Source organism: Aotus nancymaae, unplaced genomic scaffold (genome assembly GCF_030222135.1).
Source record: "Aotus nancymaae isolate 86718 unplaced genomic scaffold, 86718_ANA_hifiasm-v0.15.2.pri h1tg000079l, whole genome shotgun sequence".
Lineage (NCBI taxonomy): Eukaryota > Metazoa > Chordata > Mammalia > Primates > Aotidae > Aotus > Aotus nancymaae.
In genome coordinates, this window is record NW_026988494.1 from 398,587 (window position 1) to 425,776 (window position 27,190).

The window sequence follows — 27,190 nt, forward strand, 5'->3', positions numbered from 1 at the left end:
AGCCTCCCAAAGTGCTGGGATTACAAGCGTGAGCCACTGTGCCCAGCCTCTTCTCAACTTCTTTCTATGTCAAGGCAATCCTAATCAAAATTCCAGCAAGCTATTTTGTGGATATCAACCAACAGATTCTACTGTTTACATGAGGAGGTAAAAGACCCAGAATAGCCAACTCATTATTGGGGGACAATAAAGTCCAGAAGAGGAAATGGACATGAAAGGGGAGACCCCCTCACCTCCTTCAATTTCACCTCTTCCCCCGCAACTTCCAGCTGGGAAGGAGAGTGAAAAAGGAAAAAAAATGAAATAAAATATCAGAGAGCTGAGAAAATGACTCCCTCTTTAGTTCCCAGCATCTCTGCTGTTAACCTTGAAAGAGCTGCAAATGAATGCTATCTCTGCCGGCTGGAGCCTGACACTGGTTCATGACCCCATGTCTCCACACACCAGGCTCCCTCCTGGAAACACCTCTGTCAATAAACAGCTTGTTGCTTCTGTCTTGTATCTGTAAGCGCCCCCTCACTCGCTGGTCCCCTCTCTCGCTGCATATGAATCAACAAATCAGTGAAGCCAAAAGATTGTAACGTCGGACATCCAGCAAATGGACAATGACATAGTTCTGCCTCAGTTTCCCCTTTAGCATTGTAAGCCTATAAAAGGGGAGATAAACTGCAGCTCGGGGAGCTCGGTAAATGAGGCTGAAGTCCCCTGCAGCTCCCAGCTGAATAAAAAGCCACTTCCTTCCTCAGTTCAGTGTTCGAGAGGTTTGTTCCCCACTGCTCCTGCTACAGATATACCCATACCATTGGGCCTAACAGTTTCCTTTTTAAGTACATATCCAAGAGAAATGGAAACATATGTACACACAAAAACCGGTACATGAATGTTCCTAGCAGTGATATTCCTAACAATCAAACGTTGGAAACAACCAAATGTCCATCAACTGATGAATGGGTAAACAAACTGGAGTGAATATATACAATGAAATATTATTCATCATAAAAAGGAATAAAGTTTTAATGCATTCTGCAATAGAGATGAATCTTGAAAACATTATGCAAGTGAAATAAACCAGACAAAAAAGGTCATATTTTGTATGATTCCATTTATATGAAATACCCAGAGTAGGTAAATCCAAAGGGATGGTGGCTGCCAGGTAAATCCAAAGCAATCAGTGGCTGCCAGGGGCTGGAAGGAGGAGGACATGAGGAGTGATTGCTTAATGTGAAAATGCCATCCCCAAATTGCTGAGCAAGGTCCCTCAGCTGACGGGACCATCAGCAGTTTGGTGCTGGCATTTTCATACAAAAGTTCAAATTCTCTCTTCTGAGTTGTAATTAAAAAAGACAGCCAGAATTTCTTGCACTTGTAGTTGTGCATATAATTATAATTTGACAACATTAATAACAGAAGTTCTCTCATTCTTTGCTGGTGGAATGCATATGGTACGGCCACTTTGAAAGACAGTTTGGCAGTTTCTTTAAAAACTAAATATTCTCTTAACATATGATCCAGCAATAGCATTTCTTACTATTTACCCAAATGAGTTGAAAACTTATGTCCACACAAAAACCTGCACATAGATGTTTATAGCAGCTTTATTCATAACTGCCAAAACTTAGAAGCATTTATTTAGTCGGTAGGTGGATAAATACACTGTGGTAGGTCCAGACAATTGAATATTATTCAGCACTAAAAATAAATATGTGACCAGGTGCAGTGGCTCATGCCTGTAATTCTAGCACTTTGGGAGGTAAGGCAGGCAGATAACTTGAAGTCAGGAGTTCAAAACCAGCCTGGTAAACATAGTGAAACCCCATCTCTACTAAAAATACCAAAAAAAATTAGCTGTGCATGGTGGCAGGCATCTGTAATCCCAGCTATTTGGGAGGCTGAGACAGGAGAATTGCTTGAACCCAGGAGGTGGCAGTTGCAGTGAGCTGAGCTCCTGCCACTGCACTCCAGCCTGGGCAACAGAGTGAGTCTCCATCTCAATAAATAAATAAATAAGCTATCAAGCCATGAAAAAGCATGGGAGAATCTTAAATGCATATTATTAAGTTTAAAAAGTCAATCTAAAATGGCTACATATTCTATGAATTCAAATACATGACATGCTGGAAAAGGCCAAACTATGAAGACTAAAGAGATGAATCACTGCCAGGGGTAATGGGGAGGGAAGGATAAATAAGCAGAACACACAGGATTTTTAGGGCAGTGAAACTATTCTGTTTAATACTACAGTGGTGGATGCATGTCATTGTACATTTTTTAAAACCATAGAATGTACAACATGGAGAATGAACCCTAATGCAAACTGTGGACTTTGGATGATAGCAATGTGTCAGTGTAGGCTCATCAACTGTAACAAATGTATGTCATGATGCCAGATGTTGATAGTAGAAAAGGTTGTATATATTTGGGAACAGGGACTATATGGGAACTCTTCCAACTCAATTTTGTTATGAACCTAAAAGTGCTCTAAAAAATAAAGTTTATTAATATTCTTTGTTTTTTACTTTATTTTATTTTTTAAGACGGAGTTTTGCTCTTGTCGCCCAGGCTGGAGTGCGATGGTGCCATCTTGGCTCACTGCAACCTCCACCTCCTGGGTTCAAGCGATTCTCCAGCCTCAGCTTCCTGAGTACTTGGATTACAGGCACATGCCACCACATCTGTAATTTCTGTATTTTTAGTAGAGACAGAGTTTCACCATGTTGGCCAGGCTGGTCTCAAACTCCTGACCTCAGGTGATCCACCCACCTCAGCCTCCCAAAGTGCTGGGATTACAGGCGTGAGCCACTGTGCCCGGCCCTATTAATATTTTTTAAATGGTTAGATGGTAAATTTTATGTGTATTTTACAACAATTTAAAATAAAAAATAATACATTTAAAAATACATGGGTAACATACCAGAGTTCAAGATAGATCATGAATTTTAATACAGCACGTTAAGAAAAGTTCATTGATATGTTCTACATTGCAACTAAACTTTACCATTGGTCAAGTTTTGGTGTAGTATACAAATAATACCTTTAATTATCTGAAAAAAAGGTAAAATTATTTCTTCCTTGTCCTTTTCCAACTACATTGGCTAGATTTTCTTCAGATACTTCACATGAAATATATAGCAAGAGATTGACTGCAGAACCAGAAATGAGAAGTAGCTGTCTTCTATTAAAGGAGACATTAAAGAGATTCACAAAAATGTTGCTCTTCTCATATTTTTTGTTTGGAAAATATATTTTTATTTTGAAAATGTGATACTTATGTTAACATATAAAAGGCATATTACTTTTTTTTTCTTTGAGACAGAGTCTCCCTCTATTACCCAGGCTGGAGTCCAATGGCACGACCTCGGTTCACTGAAACCTCCGCCTTCCGGGTTTAAGCAGTTCTCCTGCCTCAGCCTCCCGAGTAGCTGGGATTACAGGCGTGCACCACCACACCTGGCTAATTTTTTTGTAGTTTTAGTAGAGATGGGGTTTCACCATGTTGGCCAGCTGATCTTGAACTCCTGACCTCAGGTGATCCACCCACATTGGCCTCCCAAAGTGCTGGGATTACAGGTGTGAGCCACTACACCTGGCCATTACTTTTATTTTTAATGAATGAAATACACATTGTTACATTTCTATTTTAATTTCTAATATGTTAAACATTGATATAAATCCACATAAACAAAAGCTCTTTGAGAATCTCAAAAACTGTTAATGTATAAAGGAGTTCTGAACCCAAAAACTTTGATAACCACTGTATTCAAATTTTGTATGTGTTAGGAACTGAATGTATCCCACAAAATTCTGTGTTGACTCCCTAACCCCCAATATGACAGTATTTGGTTACGGCCTTTGGGAGGTAATTAAGGTTAGATGAAGGCATACAGTGGGACCCTCAGGATGGGATTCATGCAACATCAGAGAATTTGCTCCTGCTGTCTCTTTCCCTGTACACAAAGAAAAGGTCCTGTGAGTACACAGGGAGAAGGCAGCTGTTTACAAGCCAGGAAGAGAACCCTCACCCCAATCTAACCAGGCTGACACTCTGGTCTTGACCACACCTCTGCTATGCTGCAGAGGTAATTATAGCAGGATAGGAAGGAGAGTAGGAAGAGTTCTCAAAAATTTACAGTATCACAGGGGAGGTGTACACGCAAGTAAAATGTCTGGATACGCCCTTATTTTCCTTCTCTTTTTACATACTATTCTGATTCTTGTCAGCGGGAATCGTGTCACTTCCTGCCTCTCCACAGTGGTCCATTTGCCTTGTTTGGAGGTAACTACAGTTTATTTAGCAGTTCTCTTACTAATGAACTTTTAGAGTTCTTCAATCATTTTGCTGTTAATTAATACATTAGTCAGATCCTACTGCCATAACGAAATAGCACAGACTGCATGGCTTAAACAACAGAAAGTTATTTTCCTCATAGTTCTGGAGAACTATGAGCTGGAGTCTCCCTCTGTGGCCCACTGCAGTCCAGCCTGGGTGACAGCAGGGACTCCGTCACAAATTTTTTTTAATTTTTAAATAATTAGGATCTCTGTTGCCCAGGCTGGAGCGCAATGGGTGCAATCTCGGCTCACTTCAGTCTCCACCTCCCAGACTCACGTGGCCCTCATCCCTCAGCCTCCCGGGTAGCTGGGACCACAGGTGCGCGCCACCACCTCGAAGCATTTTTTAAAACTTTTTTGTAGAGATGAGGTCTCGCTGTGTTGCCCAAGCTAGTGTCCAACTCCAAGGTCAAACTATCTGGTCTCCTCGACCTCCCAAAGTCCCGGGATTACAGGCGTGAGCCCCGGCGCAGGGCCCTGAGTCTTCTCCTTCCGGACGGGGCGCCCTCTCCCCTGGAAAAGGCCCCGTTGCCAGGATGACAGGGCCAAAGGGACTCAGGCAGGGAGGGCCCCGGGCTTTGCAGGGAGTTGGGCCACAGTGTGAGCACCGGGACGAGTGTCAGGGTCTAGGCTGGCTCACCAGGTCTTGACGCCAGGAGGCAGCATAGCCCTGCCAGCAGCAACCAGAGGCGGAACATGGTGCGGCTTCGGGGCTGCCAACTGGAGGCCGTTGGGACGCCGGGAGTTACCGGAAGTTACCGGAAGTTACCGGGAGTTACCGGGAGTTACCGGAGACGCGGGGACGCGCGGACGCCGGGGGCCGCTCCCCGCGCGTTCATGGAGCAGCGTTCTCGGGAGGCCCCGGAGCTCGGGGTGCTCTCTGTGTTTAGCGCCGAGGCTAAAAAATCCCGCTTCCTTCGCAGCGCGCCCCAGACGCGTGGTTGCTGGAGCCATCTGACCACGCAGCACCCTCTATCGCGATCGCGCTCGTCGTCTTCCACTAATTTTTCGCTTTGCGTTGATGGACCTTAAGAACTGACACACTTATTCACACTCAGCGTGTGCTCTTCTGCCCCAGACATTTCCCGGGTGCTTTTTGTTTTTGAGAGGGGGAGTGCTCACTATGTTGCCCAGGCTGGTCTCGAACTGCTGGATTCAAGCGATCCTCCCTCGTCAACTTCCTGAGTAGCTGGGATTTCAGGCATCCGCCACCCTGCTGGGCTTCGTAGGTCCTTTCGAAAGCTAATATGTGATACTTTCTGCATTAAAATCTATATACACACCCAAATATATATTCATATTTACCAAAGCTGTTTCTAATATTTTTTCAAATCTATTTAGCCAGATGTGTGAATATCCCAAAGAAGAGAAAAGTGAGTCGTTTTTCAGTATGAAACGCCATCTCTTCCTATTTTTGAAGAGCGCCAGCTGCATTTTTTCCCCACTAACGCTGCCCACATGGACTTCGTAACTAGGCTTTTTCCTCCATCCTCGTTTTCCGCAGGCCGTTGGCTAAAACTCATGTGATGTCTTTCTATTGTTCAGAAACTTCTCAGCGCAGTAAGTACTCATTTCATGAGTGAAAGAAGATTCTTGCCCACAATTACAGTACTTACATTCAAGTAAAAAATTCTAGCCAAATGTCTCAGCATAGTAAATTTTTCTGAACTCAGACCAGAACCTGCCACCTAGCGTCTCCTATCGCCAGTGCTTTGGCAGCTCTGACTTTGGGTAACTTTCCTAAACACTGCTTATTCCCTGGAACTGCAATGCCTCCTCCTTCCCAGCCCCATCCCAGGTCTCCATCTATATGCATTAGCATTTCATTCTTTTCAAATCCCGAACAATGGATTCATTTCTCATACTACATAATAGGCCAACACATAAACTAAAAGGCCTCATGGGAACAGAGAAAAATCTCACTTGGGGAATTAACACATTTAAAGCATTGTGGTTTCTCAAGGAACCTAAAACAGCACTCCCATTTGACCCACCAATCCCATTACTGAGTATATACCCAAGGGAATATGAATCATTCTACCACAAAGACACATCTACCCAAGGGAAAGGAAAATACATATCTTGTTCCATTTTATGGCTGCATAGTATTGCATAGTATAGATATATCACATTTTCTTTATCCAGTCTATTGTTGATGGGTGTTTAGGTTGATTCCATGTCTTTGCTATTGTGAATAGTGCTGCAATAAACGTGTGTGCATGTGTCTTTGTGACAGAATAATTCATATTCCTTTGGGTATAAACCCAGTAACAAGACTGCTGGGTCAAATGGTATTTCTGCCTCTAGGCCTTTGAGGAATCACCAACGTGATTTTATGGATGCACGCAATTTCAACAGGGCAATCTATGCCTGAAATTAATAGCATGAACAAAAACAAGGCAACAGGCCCAGTGCAATGGCTCACACCTGTAATCCTAGCACTTACCGAGGCCAAGGTGGGTGGATCACCTGAGGTCAGGAGTTCAAAAACAGCCTGGTCAACATGGTGAAACCCCATCTCTACTAAAAAATACAAAAATTAGCTGGGCATGGTGGTGGGTGCCTGTAATCCCAGCTACTTGGGGAGGCTGAGGCAGGAGAATCGCTTGAACCCAGGAAGTGGAGGTTGCAGTGAGCCAAGATTGTGCCACTCCAGCCTGGGTGACGAGCAAAACTCCATCTCAGAAAAACACACGCATACACATGCTTGCGCACATGTACACATGGCAACAAAAAAATATACTGAGCTTTTATCTCAATAGGAACAGCCAATGCTAGGCTAAGACTGCTTTTAGGCAGCTGCTGAGCCACAGCTAATTTCACCTAGCTTTGTAACAAACAGTAAATGCTTCAACTCATCAATTAGTGGTAAGTATTCTGAATGAATTTCTGGTTCTTATATTTTGTTCTTTCTCACTCCTCAACCTTTCCAGTGTGTATCTTTAATAGGGCTGATTTTGCATTCTTACTTGTGTGTACGGCTCTCTTCATAACAGAGGATGACTTCTAAGTCAGGAAACATATCCTACCCAGAACTTAGATATCACAGTGCCTAATACAGTGCCTGAAAAAATGGTAGGGTTTTGGTAGACATTCATGAAATTTAATAAAATCTGATTTGGGTCTAGAAAATCAGATTTTATTAAATCAAATTGTGCTTAACTCTATGGTTACAGACACAGGCTTGATAGGAAGAATGCAATACCCTGAACAAGGTCAGTTTGACACATTGGAGTCAAACAGAGATGTCAAACTTGCATATAATTTATCCTTATTTATTCTTTTTGATGATAGAAAGGATGTCCTTTACTATTTTCAACTTTTGAAGTGGCATCCATGACCAAGAAAGTAAAAAACGTAAAGTATATTTTAAAATACATCAAAGTAAAAGAAGTTCAGATCCAACACTTTTTAAAAACTTTCTAGTCAAAGATCCAAGGAACTATCTAATTCCAAGAAAAGTGTTAGGTTACATAGTTAATACATTACCAACTGTAAAATTTCAGTGATAAGCATTACAATTGCAAAAACTGAGGCTACATGAAAGGGATGAACATTTGAGTCTAATATTCATTCAGAGATTTACAATGAAATGATGGGCCTTCATTTGCGATTGCTCACAATGTTTAATATGTACGCCTGATCTACACCTCATTGTTCAAATAACATGCTCTCTTCAGATAACTGAAATTTTTGCCTTCTTCAAAACTAATCTGTTTTTCTTTAATAACAAAAAGTCATTGTGCACACTTTGGCAAAAGTCTGAAAAATGAGTGAGATAATATCTGAAAAATGAGTGAGACAAAAGTCTGAAAAATGAGTGAGATAAAAGTTTGACTAGGATTGTTATCTAAAATTACAGCTGTTTAATAAGATTATAAATAGTTGAGTAGGAAGCTACTAGGAGACAAAAGAGAATTTCAAGTATTTTATTTATTGTAAATGTTGTATCTGTATATGTATATATACACAAACCAAAAACACTTTTAAAAAACTAATGCAATTCAGTTAATAAACCTATTAAACTTTATTATGAAAGGTTATGAAAAAATTTTTAGTGCTTAAAATTTTACTATCCATACCATTTCTGCCATAGTAAAAATTCATTTTTTAACACAGCTAAGATGATAACTCATAGATACCACAGTAACTTTTTTGTACGTATTTAAGAAAACCTTTTTTTCCTTCTTTCTCCAGCCTAATTTCTATGAAAATATTAGTGTCGACAAAGACATGACCCAGCACACCTTAGTAAATGTAAACATTCTAAATGATTTAATAGCAAGCTTTGAAAGTTCAGATTTTAGACTTAAAGTGCTCATGAAATTTTCAAGTGGTTTTGTAACAGTTCAATTGATTGAAGATTTTATAATTGCTCCTGCTTTATTATAGTCATGAATCAACAACGTATTTGATTAGATCTATTAAATATTTCGTACCTTAAAGCTTATAATTTATTTAAAATAGTGCTATTGTGAAAGGATGTCATGCTTTAACATGATTCATAATAGAAATTCTAATATTAATTTCTCTAAGAATTATCTATAGTTGAAAGATCATAAAAATGGAAGCGAATAACTGTGCATGAATACACACACTCTTTTAGTATATTTTGCACTTTCAAAATAATATGACATCTTAATCGTGGTTCTTGTGCATTCTTTTGAAGACAGAATATTTGCTTATTCATGTAGTGAATGATAGGATTCTAGAGTATGATGATTATTAATTCGTGCAAGATGAAAAACATTACATATCACTGGCAGCTGATTAGTCAGTTTTCACAGGTATTAGATTATCACGTTTAATCAGAAACTACATTAATGATAACTAAGGTCAAAAATTCAGAATAACATTTAAACACATAATGACAAATCTTACACCAATACACTTAATTTGAGAATCATCACAATAACATGTTCAAAATAACGTAATCCATGATTAGTGCATTAACCTCACCAATGACTGAATAATTATTTAATGATGGAAAAGGAAATGTTACTGTAAATTCCAGGGCTTTACTGCATTTCCTTGTATTTCTCAATTCTCACACTCAGTTTCTGTTTATCTGTGTTAGTAAAGTCTGTTTTGTGATATTTTGTTTTCATTCATAGTTACAACAGGAATAAAGGCTTTTCAAGAAAACAAGAAAAAAAAAGTATTAGCTCAGTTCCCTGAAGACATTTGCAAAAAGAAGATTAAAAAATCAAGTGAGGGAACTATATAAAGGAGGTGCAGGAGCAGGACGAGCAGGAATTAAGTTTCCCTGAGATGATACTTTCGGTTGTGGCGGAGGTGGCCTGGGAGGGAAGAAAAGATAGTTAATAACATGTTTAGACTGGATGAAATAATGCCATATTCATTACAAGCTCAACATAATACCATCCTCAACATCTCTGACAATAGGAAAGGGTACTTTACATTCTGAGATCAGTATTAAGATGATATTCAATGGCTAAAGGGCTCTAATTAAGAGTCTAAAATGGAAAACTACTTTAAATAATGCTACTCCACAATTAACAATGTTATATGAAGGTTTTAGTTTACATGTTTTGTTTTGTTTTGTTTTTCAAAAAATAAAAGCACAAGAAATGGTAAAGATAACCTGTAAAAGATAAGTGAGGATACTAAGTGATCAAGCACTTGTTTGTGCTGCTAGAATTTAAGGGCAGCAAATTACTGGTAGGTGTAAACCTAGCTGTTTACAGCCCCTTCAACATAAGGGAGCTCCCTCAACATGAGATCCACTCTGAGAATTAAATGTGTTATGACTTCTATACCTGTCCATCTCAGTCTTCACACTTCCAGGACACCCTTTCCTAGCCTCATCATCCAATTCTAATACACCTCTACTCCATTAACACACTAGAACACTACCTGGTGAATGTCTCCCTCACAATTTATATATTCTTCCCCTGATCCTCAGTTGGATTTCAACGTATTCTTACTGTATAATAAAGATTATGGCTGGGTGCAGTGGCTCACTCCTGTAATCTCGGCACTTTGGGAGGCCGAGGCAGGCGGATCACCTGAGGTCAGGAGTTTGAGACCAGCCTGACCAACGCGAAGAAACCCCATCTCTACTAAAAATACAAAATTAGCCAGGCAAAGTGGTGCATGCCTGTAATCCCAGCTACTTGGGAGGCTTGAGGCAGGAGAATAGCTTGAACCCAAGAGGCAGAATTTGCAGTGAGCCAAGATCATGCCACTGCACTCCAACCTGGGCCATAAGAGTGAAACTCCATCTCAAAAAAAAAAAAAAAAAAAGATTACATATGAAGACAGTCGCTGGAGTTGCAATGCAATTGTAATTTAAAAGACTCTGCGAGGTGGGAGGGTCACATGCATTTTATGTAATATGAAATGAAGTAATAAATTATCTTCCTTCCAGATGATTTTAAGCCCATCGATTGAGTCTTTGGTTTTGGTTCTTGTGTTTTTCAGTTCTAGAATTTCCATTGATAATCTTTGTTTTTAAGTTTTTAGTTCTGTGCTGAAATTCTCGATCTTGACTTTTAATTCCATGACATCATAGTTAAAGTCCAGGTCTAATCACTATTAACTGAATACCCTCTCAGTCTGTTTCTATGGTCTATTGTTTCTTGGTTTTAGTCACATTTTATTTTCTTTTACACTTGGCTTTTTCGATCATGAGCAGTTAGAAACTGTAGAAATCAGTTGAAGGTCTAGTTCACTCTTACTTCTGGGTCCCAGCACCAAATCTGGGATGTTTGCTAGAGTGCCTTCTCTGTGGCAGGGTTCCAAATTTTGTCCCCTCTGCCCTGTGAGTTTGTAGAAAGTTCTCCTCCGCTTACTAGCCTCTCTGTTGTCAGAACAGGTAAACTCATCTAGGAAGGAAAAGTGGCCCCAAAGCTGGGATCATTTCTAGATTTCCTCCTCTCCTGACCTTACCCCCACAATTCCCCATAATTCCCCATTTCTTTAGTCGTCTGTGCCTTCAAACACATATTTTCTTATATTGTCCAGCTTTTTTAGCTGTTTTTGACAGGAAGGCTGTTCTAACCCGTCTGGTGTCCTACTGCTGGTTATCTCAAAGGCCCTTGCTTCTGAATCGTATGCACATGAAAGCTGTGGCAGCAGAATCTATGTCTTGCTCAAGCTTCTTTAATATTTCATTTTGACCCTATATCAATATGACAAAATTTATATAAAAGTTATTTTAAAACCTTTCTGCAAATCATGTTCTTGTAAACTGTTGACAATAAATACCTTGTACTAAATTACATTAAAATATAGGGGAAATTATTAGACATTAACCCCTGGATTTTATTCTGGTCAAAAAATCTAAGCAAATTTTCTTCTTACCTTGATGGGAACTGCTGAGGTTGCTTGGCTGCATAGGTTGGTACTGGAAATCTGTTTGCATATATAGGCTAAAAAGAAAAAATAAAGTTATTAACACAATGTGCTCATAACTATGATTTCTACAAAATAAATCCAAATATTTAAAATCAATAAACACACTACAGGTGAATATCCCTTATCAGAAATGCTTAGAGCCAAAAGAGTTTCAAATTTCAGATTTTTTTCCAATTTTAGAATATTTGCACATACATAATCAGATATTTCGGGGGAGGGGACCCAAGTCTAAACAGAAAATTCACTGATGTTTCATATACGCCTTATACATATAACCTGAGGGTAATTTTATACAATATTTTAAATAATTTTATGCATAAAACAAAGTCTGTGTATGCTGAGCCATCAGAAAGCAAAGGTGTCACTCAGCCCCTCATGTGGACAATCTGTGGTTGTTTGGCATCACCATCACTCCTGACTCTGAATTTATATGCTACTGGTAAGCAATCATTTTCTTACATGTATTCACATATAAGTGCTCAACAGTGCATTTTGACTGCAACTCGTCACATGAGGACAGATGTGGAATTTTCCATTTGTGGCATCACGTTGGTGCTCAGAAAGTTTGGGTTTTGGAGCATTTTAGATTTTCAGATGAGGGGTGTTCAACCTGTATTTATATATAATGCTGACAGTTTAAAACATTTTGTTTGACATATCTTTACTATTGAATGTGGAATACTTAATTCTTTTAAGGTATTTTTTTAATTCAGTTATACCAAAGTACTATGTGGTTCAAATCAACTGTATTAATTAAAAGGTAACATATTTCTTACGTCAATGTATTTTAAGTAAAATCTTCTAAAATGTATTGCCAAACCTATACAGTATCTAACACTATAAATACCACTCATCTAGAATCCTTGACTTTGAAATTCATGATATTCTTCCTTGATGAAGTAGTTGACATTTACAACAAACTGAAACTGTATAACAGCCCCAAATAAGGAAGTAAAAGTAGTATTTTTCATATATCACATTACATTAGAAGACGTTAGGAAGATCAGATGGAATTACTGAATCACTAATGAAGTGACCTTAACCAAGATGTTCTTTACTATCTACTGTTAATTCCTAAAGTTCTATGATGGGCAGAGAATGCACAGTGGTGGAGAAGACCTTGAACACCCTCTGGCCTCTACCATAGAACAGGTGGTCTATCATCTGCAAATTTTTCCCCATGGAATGATTTATATGTACTGTGAAAATGGAGAAAAAATGCAACAAAATGTCTCCATCCCTTTCCACAAGCCATAGGAGCAGCACTCTAAAGGGATCAAGTCCACTTTTGGAATGACAATGTGGTAAGGTGATGGGTATGGAATTAGCTTGACTGAATCTTACAAGAAGGTATAGATAGACCAAAACATCACATTGTGGCCAGACACGGTGGCTCGCTCCTATCTATAATCCCAGCACTTGGGGAGGCCGAAGCAGGTGGATCACTTGAGGTCAGGAGTTCAGGACCAGCCTGGCCAATATGGCAAAACTCCATCTCTAAAAAAAAATCAGCCAGGTATAATGGTGCACACCTATAATTCCAGCTACTAGGGAGGCTGAGGCAGGAAAACTGCTTGAATCCGGGAGGCAGCGATTGCAATGAGATGAGATCACGTCCCTGCACTCCAGTCTGGATGACAGAGCGAGAATCCGTCTCAAAAAAAAAAACAAAACTCACATTGTACCCCAAAATATGCACAATATTATTTGTCAATTAAAAATAAATTAATGAAAACAAGCTACAGATTATAAGCAGGCAAGGTGCTGGATATGTTAATTAGCTTGATTTAATCATTTTTACATTATTTACATAAATCAAAACATCACGCTGAACCAATAAATGTATACAACTATGATTTGCCAATTAAAAATAAAATCAATTTAAAAAATTTTTAACCTTGTTTGGCATTTATCTGATATATACTTTTAAATGTATGCAAAGACCTATTTACAAGGATGCTTGATGCCACATTTTTTAACGGTATAAGACTGGAAACAACCTATTTTTAAATTTCTGGTAAATTTATAAGATGGAACAGTATGCAGTTACTAAAAAGAATGAAGTACATGTTCATTTCTTGCAAAGAGTGGACCAAATGTCCAGAGAAAATTCCCAGTATAGTGCATTTAAAATGCTGGCTAAAGTACTTAAAAGGTATTTTGAAATACTTGGCTGAGTTGGTGGGAAGTAAGAAACATCTTACAGGCCAAAAAAAAACCAAGAAGGTATGAAAGAGTCCAAACTACAGAGTTGCCTTTGTCCTGTGAACATCTCCCTATCCTTGGCAGGTGGCAGTATGTATTTTCAACAACACATAGATAAAGGAGGCAAAACCTGGGGCCTGAGCTGGATGGAATGATGAATAAGGACCTATATTAAGCCTAGACATATGAAGGGTGCTATCCCATGGGTTAACTAGAAAAACAAATAGCTGCTCCAGAGAAGGCCAGTGGTGATACTGCCTTGGTGCTGATAGACAGGGAACTAAAAAAAATAGTCTCCACAAAGAAATTCTTACCATACACCCATTCTCATAACAGTATGGGGGCCAGAGTTTATAACATTTGTGTGGCAAAAAAGAAAAAAAAGAAAAAAATTCAACAAAAATTTCCGTTTAAAAACATCAAAGATTGACCATGCCCCCAAGCATCTGGCAAAGAAAAATAAATACTCTCAGTAGGAACCCACTATAATTCAGGACTCAAATATATTTATTTCCAATATAAAGTTGCAAAGAATGTGAGTTTACAGTCAATATCACAAGTGCACTAAGAAATGAGCCATCACTAGAGTCAGCAGAAATAACAAACCTGAGAACCCACCAAGGGCATACATACTAAAATGACCAGATAGAGCACATAAAATAGGTGCTTGAATATGCTTTAAGAATAAAAGCTTTAAAATATATAATAAAACTGTAACAAAAAATCACAAATAACCAGGCAGATTTGAAACAGAACTAAGTAGAACTACAGAAATGAAATGTACTATAAAACTAGTTAAATTAGATATTCAAAAAGTCAGTTAAGTATCAGATTTGGCATAGTTTAGTAGACTTAGTGAATGGAAGGTAGATCCAATATGATCAGAATGGAATACGCAAGAATAACTGGTATATCAAAGAGAGGTTAAGAAACAGAGAGATAGTAAAAAGTCTAACATGCAGGAAATGCATGAAAGAGTTAATCAGATAATGAGACAGAGGCAATATTTAAAGAAATAATTGCTAATAATTTGCCAGAATTGAAAAATATAAATCAGATTCAGGAATTCTACTTATTGGTAAAGGAGTTTTTTATTTTAAGTCCACATCTACACCAACTAGTCTAAAGATATAGAAGAAAAAGCCACATGGAAAAGACATTATCTACAGCAGCAATTAGAGTAAGAAATTTTAAATTGCAACAAAGAAAGTTAAAATGCAGTCTTTTTAAAGTTCTTAGAAAAAAAAAAGCTGTCAGCCAAAAACATTCTGAAAAGACAAAAACTGACAGAATTTACTACCAAAATACCTTCACTAAGGGAACCTCTAAAAGACGCATGCCAGAAGGGTAAGCTGATGTTCAGTAAAGTAGGAAAGCAAACAGTGAACTCAGGGGAAACAGCTAAAGCTCACAGAACACTTCACACGTGCCAGATGCAATTCTCAGTGCTCCACACATACTAATCCCTCTGATTTTCACAAAAGTCATTTGTAATTAGTACTATTATTTTTTTTATTTTACAGATGAGGAAACAAGTACATAGAGTTTGAGAATCTTGCCTAAAGTCACAGCTTACGAAGTCACAAAGGCAGTACTCAACCTGGGCAGTTTGGCTCACAGTCTATCCTCTTAACAATTCATTTAATTGGTGCATGACATCACAAACCTAAACAAACATTTCGTAATTCAATAGTCATATCTATATTGTAGAATTTTTTAAGAAGAATGAAAATACTAAACAGCCTACTAATCGGGAGGAAGTGATCAGAATTAAAGCATTCTAAAGTCTTTATATTATTTAGAAGAAAAGTAAATATGTTAATTTTAGGCATTACATATGCATTTTTAAAATTTTAGGATTATCTCTAAAAAAAAAATCTTATCTATATATCTGGGTTAACCCCCCAATAAGACTAAACACTAGCCCAGGAGGAAAGTGAAATGTGGCAGGAGGAGAACCAAATCAACCCAAAAGAATATAAGAGGAGTTGAGTATGGGGGAAAAAAAAAAAAAAAAAGAAAAAGAAAAATAATGAAATCGCAAAATAATAAACTATTATAATGACCACCAAGCTAAATGAATTAGTCTCCAGGAAAAAAGACAAATAGTTTTTAAAAATTAAAATTCTAGAATTTCTATTTACAAGAGTAAACATAAGGATACAGTTGCATGTAAAAAGATATGATGTAAATATTAACCAAAAAGAAAAATTATTGCTGTATTAATATCAGAAAAAATGGATTTCACATGAGAAGCTGTCTTTCCCAAGGTTGTATATAAGTACTCTGACTACCAAAAGCTGAAAATCTAGAAACAGTTATCAGGGACTACTTTAAAGACTTCTAATAATCAATATGAAAGATGACATCTAGAATGTAAGGCCGGCTGCCTCGCCGGGAGCTAAATGGACACACTTATCTCTCCCCATGCTGGCCTCTCCATGCTGACACACTTATCTCTCCCCATGTCGGCCTCTCTATGCTGGCTCCCCACACCCACTCCTATCTAGTCTCTCTATGCAGGCTCCACACACCCACTCCTGCATTCCTCACTCAACCCCTTCAAAATTTAAAAAGCCCGCCAAAGATCTGTCCAACGGCAGCTTAACATTGACCTCCCCAGCCAGTCAACCCACCAGTAGTCCCGCCTGGCAACCAATGGCAGCTCACCCCATCGGCACCTTGACTTCCCCTCACCAATGAAACTGTCTGCTCTTTGTTTCCCTAGTGATCAATCAAACCCCCTCACCAATGAAACTCACCAATGAAACTGTCTGCTCTTTGTTTCCCTAATGATCAATCAACTCTCCTCACCAATGAAACTGTCTGCTCTTTGTTTCCCTAAAGACCAATCAATTACCTCCACTCCCTATAAAACCCCACACCCTGAAAAGCCCAGTGCAACTTCTCTGGCCCCTTCCCGGACCACAGAACCTCGCCTGGGAGCTGAATAAATTGGATTCTCATTTTCTCACACTGGGCTCAGTTTCCTCATTTTGACTCAGCAAGATACCTTACATAGAACATGAGGAAATTTTAAATATTGTTTAATTGAAACTGAAAGCATTTCTCTTAAAATTAGGCATAAGGAAAGAATATCTGCTTTTACTACTGCTATGCAACATAGTACTAGAAGATCTGTTTACAAGATCTAGTCAGAGCAACTAAAAAAGAAATAAAAGTCACCTAAACAGGATAGGAAGAAGTATCTCTATTAACAGATACAGCCAGGCAAAAAAGAACAAATAGGCACAGAAGAACAACTATTATATGATTCTGCTTAAATGGGATAATCAGAATAGGCAAATTGCAAGAGATACAAACTGGAATAGTAGTTGCCAGGGGCTAGGGTTAGGGGAAATAGTAAGTTATTACTTCATGGGTACAAAGTTTCTGTTTGGGGTAATGAAAAAACACCAGAAATAGAGGTGATGGTAGCATAACACTGAGAATATACTTAATGTCACTTAAGTGTATTCTTAAAAATGGTTAAAATGTCAGAGAGACCACCCAGGTGCAGTGGCTCATGCCTGTAATCCCAGCACTTCGGGAGGCTGAGGCAGGTGGATCACGAGGTCAGGAGTTTGAGACCAGCCTGGCCAATATGGTGAAACCCCGTTTACTACAAAATAGAAAAATTAGCTGGGCATGGTGGTCCGCGCCTATAGTCCCAGCTATTCAGAAGGCTCAAGCAGGAGAATCACTTGAACCTGGGAGGCAGAGGTTGCAGTGAGCTGAGATTGCACCACCTCACTCCAGCCTGGGTGACAGAGACTCCGTGTCAAAATAAAAAAGGATAAGCTTAAACTGACTAGAAAAAAATCAAAAACAAAAAAATGTGAAAAAAAAAGTGTCACAGTATCACAGACAGACACCTGAGGGTGCTCTTGAGTAGAAACTAGCCAAACCTCCATAATTAGGAGATCGTGCAAAAAACCTCACAGAGGACACATCCCCAGAAAAGATATGAGAGGCTTCCAGAATCTCTAGCCAGGCTGAGTAGAATATGTCCTTGTATGAAAGAAGACTGCAAAATCTGGGAAAGGCAGCTAATTCTTCAAATGCCAAAATCCCAACAATAAATGACAAATAATACAAGGAAATAGAAATATGGCACATTTAAAGGAACAAACTAAATCTCCAGAAACTGACCCTAAGGAAAGAGATATATACAAATTACTGAAGAATTCAAAAATTACCATCATAATGATGTTCAAAAAATTAAAAGATAATGCAAAGAGACAACTAAAAGAAATCAGGAAAATTATATATGAACAAAATGAGAATATCAACAAAGAGAAAGGAACTATAAAGAAGAACCAAACAGCAATTCTGGAGTTGAAAACTGTAATGCTAAATTCAAAGATTCACTAGAAGGATTTGACAACAAACATGATAAGGTAAAAGAAAGTATTAGTGGACTCAAAGACAGTATATTCAAAATAAAAGTGGCAGAGAAGCAAAAAAGGTGAAGAGAAAAGAAAATAAATAGCAACACAAAACCATATGAAAATATAAAACTCAATAATAAAGATAAGTGTATAGACAAATAGAGAATCCTGTAGTACTGTGAGTGTGAAAATCACCTTTTAATCTTGTTAGAATGTTAAAAGCATAGCATAAAAAGTAATGAATCTGTGTTAATGATATGCAATATAAAAAGAAGCAATTTTGTGTCATCAGTTACATGAAGTGGAAGAGGAAGAAATATAAAGGGGTAGAGTTTTTGTGATTGAAGTTATCAGTTTAAAATAGATTTCTATAACTTTATAAAATATTTTATGTAATTACAGAAATGTCACAATATATGTGCTATACAATATGTGCAAAGGAAAATGAGAATCAAAATACTACTACAAAAAAATAATAAATTATTATATATTTCAAAATAGCTAAAAGAGTAGAGTTGGAATGTTCCTAACATAAAAATGACAAATCTTTGAGGTGATGAATATCCCAATTACCCTGATTTGATCATTACACATTGTATGCTTGTTTCAAAATATCACATGTACCCCATGTGGTATGTACAACTATTATGTATCCATAATTGATTTTTAATTAAAAAGTAATCAAAAGAAGGCAGCAAGGGAAGAAGGGGCAAAAACAAAATAGCAATAGTCTTTCCCTATCAGTAATTCCTTTAAATATGAGTAAATATTCGTGCAAATGGAAATCAAGAGAACAAGGATAGCAATACTTACATCAGACAAAATGATGTAACATCAAAAACAGAGTAAAAACAGAGATGAAAAAGGGCATTAATGGTAAAGGGGTCAATTCATCAGAAGGATATAACAACTGTAAATATATATGCAGCCAATTTAGAGTACCTAAATATATAAAACAAATATTAATTAATTTAGCTCTCTGGAGGGAGAGCTAAGTGGCAACCCAATACTACTAGGAAACTTCAATACTTCACTTTCAACAATAGATAGATCATCCAGACAACAAATCAGTGACTCAAACTAGACTTCAAACAAAATAGATCTAACAGACATAATCCATCCAACAAAAGCAGAATACACATTCTTCTCAAATGCACACAGAACATTCTCCAGGATAGATACTATGTTAAGCTGCAAAACAAGCCTTAACTAATTTAAAAAGACTGACATCAAGTATCTTTTCCAACTACAATGGATAGGACTCAAAAATCAATCAATAACTGAAGGAATTTTAGAAAATTTACAAATACATGAAAATTAAACAACATGCTCCTTAACAACCACTAGGTCAATAACAGATAAAAAGAAGTATTTAAAATACAGCTGACCCTTAAGATACACAGGTTTGAATTGCACAGGTAAACACATATGCAGATCTTTTTCAACCAAACACAGATTGAAAATACAGTATTCATGACCCACATATACAGAGGGCCAACTTTTCCTGTATGTGGGTTCTGCAGGACCAATGGCAAGACTTGAGTATAGGTCAAGTCTTGAGATTTGGCTATATGTGGGGGTCCTGGAACCAGTCCCCAATGTGTACCAAGAAACAACTGTATCTTGAGACAATAAAAATTGAAACACAACATAACAAAATGTATGCAACACAGAAAAAGCAATTCTAAGAGGGAAGTTTATAGCAAGCAAGTCTATACCAATAAATGCCTACATTTTTTAAAAATCTCAAATAAACAGCCTAATGTTATACCTTGAGACTTAGAAAAAGAGAAACAACCTAAGCCTAAAGTTAGTAGAAGAATGGGAATAGAAAAGATCAGAGCAAAAATGAATGAAATACTGAAAAAATACTATTAATGGGAAAAAAAACAAATAAACTAAGAGTTGGTTTTTTGAAAAGATAAACAAAATTAACACACCATTAGGTAGACTAAGAAAAAAAGAAAGAGGAATCAAATAAAATCAGAAATGAAAGAGGAGACATTATAGTTGATACTACAGAAATACAAAGTTTTATAAGAGACTGCTATGAACAATCATGCACCAACAAATTAAATAACCTAGAAAAAAAATAAATTCCTAGAAACATACGATCAAGACTGAATCACGAAGAAATAAAAAATCGGAAAAGATCAATAATAAGCAAGGAGATTGAATTAGTAACTTTAAAAAGTCTCCCATCAAAGAAAAACTCAGGACCTGATAACTTCGCAGCTGAATTTTACCAAACATTTAAAGAACTAATGGAATCCTTCTCAAACTCTTCCCAACACTTCAAGAGGAAGGAATATTTCCAAACTTATTTTACAAGGCCAGCATTACCCTGAAACCAAAGCCAGACAAGGACACCACAAGAAAAGAAAATTACAGGCCAATATCCTTTATGAACATACATGTAAAAATTTTCCAAAAAAACTAGCAAACTGAATTCAGAAGCACATTAAAAGGATATTTCCTGATGACCGGGTGGGATTTATTCTGGGAATGCAAGGATGGTTTAACATATTCAAATCAATAAATATGCTTCACAACATTAGCAAACAAAAAACATAAACATAAAAACCATGATTATTTTAAGAAATGAGGAAGAAGAATTTGACAAATTTCAACATTCTTTCATGCTAGAAACTCTCAACATTGTTCTGTCAGGCGTGGTGGCTCATGCCTGGAATCCCAGCATTTTGGGAGGCTGAGGCAGGTGGATCAACTGAGGTCAGGAGTTCAAGACCAGCCTGGCCAACATGGCGAAACCCCATCTCTACTAAAACTATAAGAATTAGCTGGGCAGGGTGGCACGTGCCTGTAATCTTAGCTACTCAGGAGGCTGAGTAAGGAGAATAGCTTGAACCAGGAGGCAGAGGTTGCAGTGAGCTGAGATCATGTCACTGAACTCCAGTCTGGGTGACAGAGTGAGACTCTGTCTCAAAAAAAAAAGGAAAGGAAAGAAAAAAGAAAAGAGAAAGAATGAATGAATGAACCTCAGAATAAAGGCCATACATCACAAGCCTACAACTAACATCATACTGAACAATGAAAAACTGAAAGCTTTTCCTCTAAGATCACTCCTACCACTTCTATTCAACATAGTACTAGAAGTTCTAGCCAGAGCAGTTAGGCAATAAAAAGAAAATAAAATACATCTGAAAGGAAGAAGTAAAACTGTCTTTGTTTGCAGATGGCATTGTCTTTTATATAAAAAATCCTAAAGAGTCAACCAAATAAATTCAGTAAATTTATTTGTTAGAACAAATAAATTCAGTAAAGTTGCACAACACAAAATCAACATACGAAAATCAGTAGCATTTCTATACACTACAACAAGCTATCTGAAAAAGAAATCTGAAATAAATCCCATTTAAAATGACATCAAAAATACATATATAAATAAAACAAATAAATGTAACCACGAAAAATAAATATCTGTACAAGGAAACCTATAAAACATTCATGAAAGAAACTGAAGACATAAATAAATGGAAAGATATCCCATGCCCATTGATTAGAAGAATTAATATTAAAGTAACCATACTACCCAAAGCAATCTACAGATTCAATGCAACACCTATTAATATTCCAATGACAACTTTTATAACAATAGAAAAAATCCTAAAATTCATAAGGAACCACAAAAGACCCAGAATCACTAAAGCAATCTTGAGCAAAAAGAACAAAGCTGGAAGCATCACACTACCAAATTTCAAAATATACGGCAAAGCTGTACTAATTAAAACAGCATACTACTGGCATAAAACACACATAAAGACAAATGGAACAGATTAGAGAACCCCAAATTCACAAATTTATGGTCAGCTAATCTTCAACAAAGGTGCCAAGAATACACAATCAAGAAGGGAACATCACTTCAATAAATAGTTTGGGGACAACTTCATATCCATATGAAGAAACAAAAAAATGAACTGGTATTTCATTCCATAAACAAAAATCAACTCAAACTGGATTAAAGATTTAAACATAAGTTGGGGAGGATCCAAAATGGCCGAATAGGAACAGCTCTGGAATGCAGTCCCCAGCAAGAACTACGCAGAGGGTAAGTGCCCACCGCATTTCCAAACAAATTTTCACTGCCCACAGACTGAGAGATTCCTGGGCCGAAAAGCACCACGTGTTTTCAGCACAGCAGTTTCAGCCGGTGCCGGGTTGGCACGCAGAAACCCACACAAATCTGGGCAGCCATTTCAACTGGCGCCTGGAACGCCTGGGTGACAGAGATGCCCATTCAACTCAAAAGAGAGGGGGCAGAGACAGGGAGTCAGGCGATCTGGCATGGGGGTACCACCCCACAAAACAAGCAATCTGAAATGCTCTGGATTGAGAGTTCCGCAGCAAGTGCAGCTGGACCCGGGACAGTCCAGCTCAGTGGGGGTAAGGGCAACCACCACTACTTTGGCAGTTCACACAGCAGCTGGGCAGAGCCTGCAGCAGCTCAGCAACACCTCTACTGGCAGACTGTGACTAGACTACTCCATGTGGGGCACGGCATCTCTGAAAAAAGGCAGCAGCATGACGGGAACTTATAAATAAAGCTGACCTTCCTAGGATAGAGCACCTGGGAAAAGAGGCAGTTATGAGTTCCACTGCAGCAGACTTAAAAGTACCTGTCCAGCAACTCTGCACGGAACAGCAGAGCTCCCAGCACAGCACTTGAGCTCCTGTAAGGGACAGACTGTCTCCTCAAGCAGTTCCCTGACTCCAGGATACACAAAAAGACACCTCACGAAGGAGAGCTCAGGCTGACATCTGGCAGGTACCCTTCTGGGACGAAGATAACAGAAGAAGAAACTGGCAGCAACCCTTACTGTTCTGCAGTCCCTGTGGGTGATCCCCAGGCAAGTAAGGTTTGGAGTGGACTTCCAACAGTCCTGCAGCAGAGGGGCCTGACTGTAGGAAGGAAAACTAAGAAACAGAAAGAACTTCATCATCAACAAAAAGGATGTCCATTCAGAGACCCCATCCGAAAGTCACCAACTACAAAGACCACAGGTAGATAAAGCCACTAACATGGGAAGAAACCAGCACAAAAAGGATGAAAACACCAAAAACCAGAATGCCTCTCCTCCTCCAAAGGATCACAACTCCTCACCAGCTAGGGATCAAAGATAGATGGAGAATGAATCTGATGAATTGACAGAAACAGGCTTCAGAAGGTGGGTAATAACAAACTTCTCTGAGGTAAAAGAACATGTTCTAACCCAATGCAAAGAAACTAAGAACCTAGAAAAAAGGTTAGAAGAGATGCTAACTAGAATAAACAGTTCAGAAAAGAATATAAATGACTTGATGTAGCTGAAAAACACAGCACAAGAACTTCACAAAGCATACACAAGTTTCAATAGCTGAATCGACCAAGCAGAAGACAGAATATCAGAGATTGAAGATCAACTCAATGAAATAAAATGAGAAGGAAAGAATAGAGAAAAAAGAGTGAAAAGAAATGAACAAAGCCTCCAAGAAATATGGGATTATGCGAAAAGACCTAATCTACGTTTGATAGGTGTACCTGAATGTGACAGAGATAATGATTCAAAGCTAGAAAACACTCTTCAGGATATTATCCAGGAGAACTTCCCCAACCTAGCAAGGCAAGCCACGATTCAAGTCTAGGAAATATAGAGAACACCACAAAGATATTCCTCAACAAGAGCAACCCAAAGGCACATAATCGTCAGATTTGCCAGGGTTGAAATGAAGGAAAAAATGCTAAGGGCAGCCAGAGAGAAAGGGTGGGTTACCCACAAAGGGAAGCCCATCAGACTCACAGCGGATCTCTCCACAGAAAACCTACAAGCCAGAAGAGAGTGGGGGCTAATATTCAACATCCTTAAAGAAAAAAACTTTCAACCTAGAATTTCATATCCAGCCAAACTAAGCTTCATAAGCGAAGGATAAAGAAAATCCTTAATGAACAAGCAATTGCTGAGAGATTTCATCACCACCAGACCTGCCTTACAAGAGCTCCTGAAAGAAGTACTAAACAAGGAAAGGAACAACCAGTACCAGCCAATCCAAAAATGTACCAAATGATAAAGAGCATCGACGCAATGAAAAAAACGCATCAACTAATGGACAAAACAACCAGCTAGCATCAAAATGTCAGGATCAAATTCACACAAAACAATATTAATCTTAAATGTAAATGGGCTAAATGCCCCAATCAAAAGACACAGACTGGCAAATTGGATAAAACGTCAAAACCCATTGGTGTGCTGTATCCAGGAAACCCATCTCACATGCAAGGACATACATAGGCTCAAAATAAAGGGATGGAGGAAGATTTATCAAGCAAACAGAGAGCAAAAAAAAGCAGGAGTTGCAAACCTAGTCTCTGATAAAATAGACTTTAAACAAACAAAGATCAAAAGAGACCAAGAAGGGCATTACATAATGGTAAAAGGATCAATGCATCAAGAGCTAACAATCCTAAATATATACACACCCTAATACAGGAGCACCAAGGTACATAAAGCAAGTTCTTAATGACCTACAAAGAGACTTAAAACTCCCACACAGTAATAGTGGGAGACTTTAACACTCCACTGTCAATATTAGACAGATCAACGGCACAAAAAATTAACAAGGATATCCAGGACTTGAACTCAGATCTGGACCAAGAGGTCCTAATAGACATCTACAGAAATCTCCACCTCAAATCCACAGAATATACATTGTTCTCAGCACCGCATTGCACCTACTCTAAAACTGATCACATAATTGGAAGTAAATCACTCCTCAGCAAATGCAAAAGAACAGAAATCATAACAGTCTCTCAGATCACAGGGCAATCAAATTAGAACTCAGAATTAAGAAACTAACTCAGAACCGCACAGTTTCATGGAAACTGAACAACAGGCTCCTGAATGTTGACTGGATAAACAATGAAATGAGCAGAAATAAAGATGTTCTTTGAAACCAATAAGAATGAAGACACAACATATCAGAATATCTGGGACATATTTAAAGCAGTGTCTAGAGGGAAATTTATAGCAATAAATGCCCACATGAGAAGCAAGAAAGGATCTAAAATCGACACCCTATCATCAAAATTGAAGGAGCTAGAGGAGTGAGATTAAAAAAACCACTCAAAAGCTAGCAGAAGACAATAAATAATTAAGATCAGAGCAGTAAAGAACTGAAGGAGACAGAGACACAAAAAACCCTTCAAATCCAGGAGCTGGTTTTTTGAAAAGATCAGCAAAACAGACAAACCGCTAGCCAGATTAATAAAAAAGAAAAGGGAGAAGAATCAAACAGATGCAATAAAAAACAATAAAGGGGATATCAACACTGATTCCACAGAAATACAAACTACAATCAGAGATTACTACAAACAATTCTATGCACATAAACCAGTAAACCTGGAAGAAATGGATAAATTCCTGGACCCTTGCACCCTCCCAAGCCTAAACCAGGAAGAAGTTGAAACCTTGAATAGACCAATAACAAGGGCTGAAGTTGAGGCAGCAATTAATAGCCTACCAACCAAAAAATGTCCAGGTCCAGATGGGTTCACAGTTGAATTCTACCAGATGTACAAAGAGGAGCTGGTACCATTCTTTCTGAAACTATTCCAAACAATCCAAAAAGAGGGAATCCTTCCCAAATCATTTTATGAGACCAAAATCATCCTGATACCAAAACCCAGCAGAGACTCAATAAAAAAAGAAAACTTCAGGCCAATATCCATGATGAACATAGAAGCAAAAATATTCAATAAAATACTGGCAAACTGATTGCAAAAGCACATCAAAAAGCTTATCCATCACAATCAAGTAGGCTTCATCCCAGGGATGCAAGGCTGGTTCAACATACACAAGTCTATAAACGTAATCCACCACATAAACAGAACCAAAGACAAAAACCACATGATTATCTCAATAGATGCAGAGAAGGCCTTCAATAAAATTCAGCAGCCCTTTATGCTAAAAACTCTCAATAAACTAGGTATCACTGGAACATATCTCAAAACAATAAAAGCTATTTACAACAAACCTATAGCCAATATCATACTGAATGGGCAAAAACTGGAAGCATTCCCTTTGAAATCTGGCACTAGACAAGGATGCCCTCTCTCACCACTCCTATTCAATATAGTATTGGAAGTTCTAGCCAGAGCAATTAGGCAAGAAAAAGAAATAAAGGGTATTCAATTAGGAAAAGAAGAAGTCAAACTGTCTATATTTGCAGATGACATGATTGTATATTTAGAAGATCCTATCATCTCAGCCCAAAATCTCCTTAAACTGATAAGCAACTTCAGCAAAGTCTCAGGATACAAAATCAATGTGCAGAAATCACAAGCATTTCTATACACCAATAAGAGACTAACAGAGAGCCAAATCATGAGCAAACTCCCATTCACAATTGCTACAAAAAGAATAAAATACTTAGGAATACAACTAACAAAGGATGTAAAGGAGCTCTTCAAGGAGAAATACAAACCACTGCTTAACAAAATAAGAGAGGACACAAACAAATGGAGAAACATTCCATGCTCATGGTTAGGAAGAATCAATATTGTGAAAATGGTCATACCGCCCAAAGTAATTTATAGAGTCAATGCTATCCTCATCAAGCTACCAATGACTTTCTTCACAGATCTGGAAAAAACCACCTTAAACTTCATATGGAACCAAAAGAGAGCCCACATAGCCAAAACAATCCTAAGCAAAAAGAACAAAGCCAGAGGCATCATGCTACCTGATTTCAAACTATACTACAAGTCTACGGTAATCAAAACAGCATGGTACTGGTACTAAAACAGAGATATAGACCAATGGAATAGAACAGAGTCCCTGGAAGCAATGCCACACATCTACAACCACCTGATTTTTGACAAACCTAACGAG

The 27,190-nt window shown here is 38.0% G+C and overlaps 2 protein-coding genes across 2 annotated transcripts in view; both read right to left on the reverse strand.

Moving 5' to 3' along the window:
* Positions 1-5,027, reverse strand: part of ADAM32 (ADAM metallopeptidase domain 32) — a 135,322-nt gene extending 130,295 nt beyond the window's left edge. Inside the window, exon 1 of the mRNA XM_064368683.1 lies at positions 4,970-5,027. Within this exon, the coding sequence (XP_064224753.1) occupies positions 4,970-5,027 (58 nt within the window). The remainder of the gene's footprint in view (positions 1-4,969) is intronic.
* A 3,215-nt stretch (positions 5,028-8,242) lies between these two features.
* ADAM9 (ADAM metallopeptidase domain 9) overlaps positions 8,243-27,190 on the reverse strand; it is a 110,431-nt gene continuing 91,483 nt past the window's right edge. The window contains exons 21-22 of the mRNA XM_021675853.2: positions 11,656-11,723; positions 8,243-9,629 (exon numbers count right to left, since the gene is read on the reverse strand). Of these exons, the coding sequence (XP_021531528.1) occupies positions 9,536-9,629; positions 11,656-11,723 (162 nt within the window). The 3' untranslated portion in view covers positions 8,243-9,535. The remainder of the gene's footprint in view (positions 9,630-11,655; positions 11,724-27,190) is intronic.